The 7,231-nt window shown below is 53.9% G+C and overlaps 1 protein-coding gene across 1 annotated transcript; it reads left to right on the plus strand.

Moving 5' to 3' along the window:
- The first annotated feature begins 1,806 nt into the window (after nt 1–1,806).
- LOC136503828 (mitogen-activated protein kinase kinase 9-like) lies at nt 1,807–3,470 on the plus strand. The gene has a single exon (XM_066498783.1). It carries the CDS (start codon nt 2,093–2,095, stop codon nt 3,122–3,124), a length of 1,032 nt encoding a protein of 343 aa, XP_066354880.1. The 5' UTR covers nt 1,807–2,092; the 3' UTR covers nt 3,125–3,470.
- The last annotated feature ends 3,761 nt before the right edge of the window (nt 3,471–7,231 follow it).

Consider the following 7,231-nt stretch of genomic DNA (forward strand, 5'->3'; position numbering starts at 1 on the left):
ATAGTCGATTCTGACATTACATCTAAATCAGCTGATACCGATTCTCATCTAATCGATTCCTTGATGACATAATCCTAGAAGCTTCGAGTTTCCGTGTTCTTCTTCCTAAATTTTGGTGTAAACAGTAAGATATCTTGTACTCACAGTTCATTTTAGCACTTGTAGTGAAATTCTCGTAGGTGCCGAAACTCCCGGCTATTTGCGTCGGAACTTCCGTCGGAAGTTCCGACCCAAACTGTCAGGACTTCCGACTGTCACTGACATTTAACTTTGAGATTACGTAGAAATTTTTAGATACGCCTATTCACCCCCCCTCTAGGCATTGTTTAGATCCTTTTAGCCGTGGTCGTCGTCGCCGACACACGAGGCGTCGAAGACAGCTAGAGGAAGGCACCAACGACCCCTCCACTGACACTGTAGCCGACCTCGACCTCGACGTGCCGGGCAGCGGGACGTGCCTTCGTGGGGTCGACCCATTGACGCTGTCTGTGTGGCCTCACGACATGCTCCCTAGTCGCGACGCCACAGATGACCCGATGTTGGAGGAGTTTGCAGCTTCTCTCGCCGCCAGTCGGATCGACACGCGCCCTCCAGCTGACCACCTGGCTTCATCTCTGGTGGCCACCCATCTTGAGGTTGCGGCCAAGGCAGTGGTCACCTACATCTGCACCTGTGGGCATCAGACGCTGTCCCAGCTTGCCGACTCGAAGTTGCGAACGCCGCCTCTGCAACCTACTCAGTGGGTTGTGGCGTCGCCACCTCAGCCTCGCCGCTCGCCATCATCGTCTGACTTGGCCCCGCGTCACTCCCCCTAGGGTAGGAAGCGGCCGCGAACGCCTATGCCGAATTTGGAGGCTATGAAGCTTGAGTTGTTGAGGCCCAGCCGCAGGCCATCGACTGACGACGAAGGCCACAACGCTCAACCTCCACCGGCTGATGCATATGCATCCCTGTTGACACAATTGAAGGCGCGGGTATGCATCCCGCTCGAGACCCCATTGATTCGCAAGCCGAGGCTAGGAGGTCTAGGACACCTTCAACGGTGATGTCGGTGCGTCGGAGTGGGAGGCTTGCTGCTAAGACCAAGGCCTCCAATCCGACTGGCCAGGCACAAAATGTGTTGAAGCAAAAGCTAGGGATCGCAAACAAGACGCAAAATCCGGAGCCTGCGGCTTTGATAGTATCAAGGCATTCTTCACTGCACCGTTGTAGCCCTCCAAATAGGCGCTCTTCGCTCCAGATTTTGATCCGGTGGCCTGGGAGCTGAACCTCACTGTCTTCGAGCACGACGTTTTTTAGCCGCTGAGTTCAGGGCATGCTGTGTTTGTCCCTTTGCTTGTCGCTTCGTAGTTCTCTTTTCTTTTATCACAACTGTGAGCTCTGTCAGTTTGTCGGTTTTTTGGTTCGGTAACCTCAAATTACCGTCACAGCTTTAATTTGTAAAACTCTTCTTCTGCTTAATGAATAACGTGTCGATGGCACGTTCGAGAAAAAAAATCACTAATGCAATGCAATACTAATGCGAGTAACCAAACGGATCCACAGTGAAATTCTAAATTCTAGGTAGTGATCATAGAATCTAAATTTTGGTAAAATGATGAGGAGTGTTTGGATCTAAATTTTATGCCGCCTGATCGCTGGGCTGGGGCTGGCTGGCCAGCCCCCTCACATGGAGTCTACAGTACTTCTCTCTCACATAAACGAACCAGCAACGATACGATCCAGCCAACCGAACAGGGCCATGAAGTATACCTAGAACGAGCTAATCAGTTGGCATGACAGAAACCGTTAACATGCATGGCACTAGCACGTTTAGCGCACAAGCGACAAAGCGCACTGCAGACTGCGGGCGCACAGCATAGTAGCCGATGATAAGCCACGGGCAGGGGAGGGGTGGAGATGCAACAAACTCACCCGCCGGTGCCGCCACCGAACTCCACTCTCACCCACCGGGGCCACCCGTCTCTCACTCCTGCCCCATTATTTATATAGATGGAAGCTCCTCTCGTGTTACTGCTTGCCTCCCCTCCTCACCTCAATTCTCACGGCAACTCCTCCTCACCCCACAGCTGTCTCCGAGTCCAACAAGCCAATGGCTCTCGTCCGCCAGCGCCGCCAGCTGCCGGACCTCACCCTCCCGCTCGACCACTTCGCCCTGCGCCTGCCGCCGCAGCCTCAGCCCACCGCCGCGCCGTCCACCTCCACCTCCACCTCCACCTCCACCTCCACGTCCGACGCCCGCCTCTCGGACTACGAGAGGCTCTCCGTTCTTGGCCACGGCAACGGCGGCACCGTGTACAAGGCGCGGCACCGGCGGTCCGCGCAGCCGGTCGCGCTCAAGCTCTTCGCGGACGGGGACACCTCCGCGGCGCGCGAGGCCGAGATACTCATGCTCGCCGCGGACGCGCCCCACGTCGTGCGCCTCCACGCGGTGATCCTATCGTCGGCGTCAGCGGTCGCCGCCGGGGAGGCTCCCGCGGCGCTGGCGCTGGAGCTCATGCCGGGGGGCTCCCTCTCGGGCCTGCTCCGCCGGTTGGGCCGCCCGATGGGGGAGCAGCCCATTGCCGCCGTGGCGCGGCAGGCGCTCCTCGGGCTCGCCGCGCTCCACGCGCTCCGCGTCGTGCACCGCGACCTGAAGCCGTCGAACCTGCTGGTCGGCGCCGGCGGCGAGGTGAAGATCGCCGACTTCGGCGCGGGCAAGGTGCTGCGGCGGCGGCTGGACCCCTGCGCGTCCTACGTCGGCACGGCGGCGTACATGTCCCCCGAGCGGTTCGACCCGGAGGCGTACTCGGGCGACTACGACCCCTACGCCGCCGACGTGTGGGGCCTCGGGGTGGCCATCCTGGAGCTGTACCGGGGCCACTTCCCGCTCCTGCCCGAGGGCCAGCGCCCGGACTGGGCCGCGCTCATGTGCGCCATATGCTTCGGCGAGGCGCCGGAGCCGCCGGCCGCGGCGTCGGAGGAGTTCCGGGACTTCGTGGCGCGGTGCCTCGAGAAGAAGGCCGGCCGGCGCGCGTCGGTGGCCGAGCTGTTGGAGCACCCGTTCGTCGCCGAGCGGGACGCCGCCGGCGCACAGCACGCGCTCGCTGCGCTCGTCGCAGAGGCGGAGCAGCGCGACCAATAATACAGGCTGCCGCTGCCCTGTGCCTTGCGGTTAATTAATCAGAATTCACTACTACTCCGGAGAAGTATAGGACGAGCTGAGGTGTACATAAATTACGCCACGTGCGTAGCCTTTTCTTTTCTTTTTCATTCGTTCATTGAGTTTATCAATCCAATCCCAAGAGGCAACAGCTTCGTGAAATTCAAGATCCCCTCAACGACGCTGCTGGCTGTCTAGATTGCTGTTAAGTCATTCATTTGACGTGATCCATGCTTTGAATTTTTGTACAAGCATGAACAAACCTGTTTGCTCTCGAATTGTTTCACCAATCTCAAATCGTTAATCAGTAAACTTTGTTGAAAGAAAAGATTAGATGTGTTCTCACCTGCAAAGGTGTAGTATTGATTATCTTTAATGATTAACAACAAGTAGCATGCGTGAGCGGAGGAATGAGTTTGTCTCGGTTGGCGTTGGGGGTGGTTGCCTTCTTCCGGCTTCAGCTGCAGGGTATACAAAATCTACTATTGAGGTGGCTGGGCCACCGGCCACACCAAAACTGTGAGCAATGGCCAATGGCACTAACAAAACGTGGAAAACAGCAAGGGGTAGTGATTTCCAAAGAACACTACCATTTGGATTAGCAGCGCAAATGGAACAGCGAAACCCGTCCCCGTTGGTGATCAAGAACAGCAGTTAGCGCTGCGTACCAATCCGTTCGTGCACTCACCGCAGCGGACGACGCGGCGCTCATCCTCGACGAACACATTGCGGCCGCCACCACAGCTGTTGCTCGGGACGAACCGGACGCCGCCGCAGGCGTTGCAGACGAATGCCAGGTCCTGCCCGGCCGCGCTGTCGAGGAGGCGTCGAAGCTGGCCGGCCTCGTTCAGCTGCCGGACCTCGTCCGCGCCGCCGACGAACAGCTGCAGGAGGCGCCGCCCGCCCAGGCCCACGCCGCCGCCCGCCTGCGCCTGCGCCTGCGCAGCCAAGCCGCAAACCGCCCGCGCTGCCGGCCTCCGACTGCCGCCGACGCCCACCGCCTGGCGGCCTGGGTCCAGCTAGGGTTGGACTCGTCTGATTTGGGGAAAATGAACAGAGGGACCTGCGGTTGTGGGGATAGGAAGGTGAGGGTAGTTTTGTCTTTTTGTTTATGGATATCTTTTGTTTTTCTTTTTTTTGGCATTTAATTCATCCTACTAAACACCATTACAAACCAGGGGTAAACGGCAGCTTCGATTCAAAATCACGAGGGCAAAAACACAAAGTTAAAAAAGTAGGGGTAAAATCACCATTGCACCTTGTGGTTGGGGTAGAAACACCAAATTCCCTTATCGGAGGCGGTTGAATTATGTAGCCCGCCACGGTTAATAATTTCAGGAAATAAAAAAAAACCACCGAGCCCGGTACCACGCGCCACCTTTGTCTGCGGTAGGATCCACGCCCCCACAGCCTCGGGTGCCGGGGCGCTCGGTGGTGGCCGGATCTGCTCCCCTTCAGCCTCCGGTGGCCAGATCCGCGCCCCCACTGGGGCCGCGCCTTCGCGAGCTGCCGTCGACGCCGGGCCCCCGCTTGCCTTCTCCTTTGATCTGTTGAGTCCCACATGTCGCGTCGTCGGAGGTGGAGGTCGAGGTGGAGGTGGTGGTGGAGCTGGAGGTGGAGGGAGCGCAGTGGAGGTGGAGGTGGAGGGAGCCTCGCAGAGCCTAGGTGGAGGGGGAGGGGCCACCGGAGCCGGAGCCGGAGGTGGAGGGTGCCGACGGAACTAGATGGAGAAGGGCGGGCCCTCAGGTGCGAGGGAGACGAGAGAGGAGCCGCTCGGGCATTCAAAGATATTTCTCGATTCGCCTGGACGACACGTCTTGTAGGGGCCGCTCGTCAAGCTCAGTGAGGAAGCACAAAAACATCAACGGCTAACATGTCTCCACGTGGCGTCCTATCCGGCCATCCATAGGTCCACGTCAACGATCCGGGTCTCCTGCACGGGCGCGCAGCACGGAGAGAGAAGGGAACAGGTGGGGCCGGGCGCACAGCATGGACAGAGGGCACGGCGCAGCAGTCAAGTGGACGTTGGAAGGCACGCTGGTTTGATTTTTGGAGGCGGACGTCTATCATTTACCGAGTTGGATATTTTTTACTAACTCCGTTAATCGATTTACCGAGGCGGTTATGTTACAATGCCCACCCCGGTTAATGTATTAACCGGGGTGGTTGCTGACCCTGCTGTCCTACCTCGAATAACCGAGCCGGGCAATCGTGCCATCCGCCTGAGACTATTTTGGAAACGCTGCGCAAAAAAATTTATGTAGTGGTGGAAGCAAGCAAGCAAGCATTATAAAGCCAAAAAGTACAATAACCAACCGGCTGTGCTGACAACATAGTTCGAACAGCCGATCAAGGACAGCAGCAGCAGCAATAGATTTTGGGGAAATTTTTTGTGTGCCATTAAAAAAGATCGCAATGTTCTATGTTTCTCTGAAAAAGTTCTGCGGTCTTCAGCGCCACTGCTCCAACTTTTTTGTGCCCTCCATGCCACTGTCGTCAGTTTAGGCTTTAACGCCGTCAAACTGCAGGTGTGAAAAGTCGAAAATATCTTTAAGTCTAAATATGTCATTAATTTTTTTAGCATCTTAACGACTTCAAATGAAAAAACTCAAAACTAGAAAGTTGTAGATCTCGTTAAGATCTATAATTTTCATATAAAAATTATCTTTATTTAATTCCGCAAAAAAGATATGATTTTTCTAAGATATATTAATCATATCAAATCTTTTTTTTTGCAGAATTAAACAAAGATAATTTTTATATGAAAATTATAGATCTCGACGAGATCTACAACTTTTTAGTTTTGAGTTTTTTCATTTGAAGTCGTTAAAATGCTCAAAAAAATTTAATGACATATTTAGACTTAAGGATATTTTCGACTTTTCGCACCTGCAGTTTGACGGCGTTAGAGCCTAAACTGACGGCAGTGGCATGGAGGGCACAAAAAAGTTAGAGCAGTGGCGCGGAAGACCGCTGAACTTTTCCAGGAACACACAGGCATTGCGATCTTTTTTAATGACATGCAGAAAATTCCCCCTAAATTTTGATGGGGGTGGCAGGCATGGACGCATTGTCTGTCCTTATTCCATTTGGTAGAAGCGTGCATTGCAAATGATGCATCATCAATCTCAACGAATGCAATAGAACGCGCGCAACGAAAATGCGCAAAGTTTGGCACCGTTTAGGTCCCGTTCGCTGGTCTGAAATTTGGCTGAAATTGACTGAAAAACACTATTCTGGTTGAAAAAAGAATCCAAACAAATCAAATATAGGGTAAGCTGAACAGAGCCTTACAAATGAATTAGAAGAAGAAAAAAACAATTGCCATCCCAACATTTTCCTTCGAAGCAGCAGCGTATTCCAATTTCCAAGCGCAAATGCACACGTACAACCCCGGCCGCTCAAAGCTCCTCCATTCCACCTCCGGTTTGCACCGGCCGGTCACGCTCTGCGTTGTCCTTGTCGTGACATGACACGACCACAAGAGAACAACAGCCGCGAAGAAAGACGTACTACGCATCGTCACTGCAGCCTGAAGCAAGAAGAAGCAGATCGTGGTCGTGGGGTCGCCGTTTTGTCACGGTGGATATTTTTTGGCCGGAGCAACGTGGTCCTGATAAGATCGCCACTGTGCCCCGTGCCGAGCGGCGGCCAAAACTGCTCGTGGTGTAATCATCGGAGATGGTTCAGTTCGGTAGGGGGTAGAGTTATACTAAGGCCTAGTTTAGATGGCAAGTTTTTTCATTCTCTTCGTCACATCAAATCTTTGACACATGTATAGAGTATTAAATGTAGATAAAAAAATAACTAATTATACAGTTTGATTATAAATTACGAGATAAATCTTTTAAACTTAGTTAAACCATGATTAAACAATAATTATCAAATACAAATGAAAGTGCTACAGTACCGAATACTGATTCCTAACCTCTATCTAAACATTAAAGAAGGAAACAACCTGACGGCTTCAGCAGCAGCAGTTACAGCTACACATATCTGCGTGCTCGTGTCGTTCCGCGAAGGGAGGATCTGCCCGCCTGCCGCCACCGCAGGCTACCGCCGCCGCTACGGACGGAGGCGGGCGTTTCC

The sequence above is a fragment of the Miscanthus floridulus genome, chromosome 1 (genome assembly GCF_019320115.1).
Source record: "Miscanthus floridulus cultivar M001 chromosome 1, ASM1932011v1, whole genome shotgun sequence".
NCBI lineage: Eukaryota > Viridiplantae > Streptophyta > Magnoliopsida > Poales > Poaceae > Miscanthus > Miscanthus floridulus.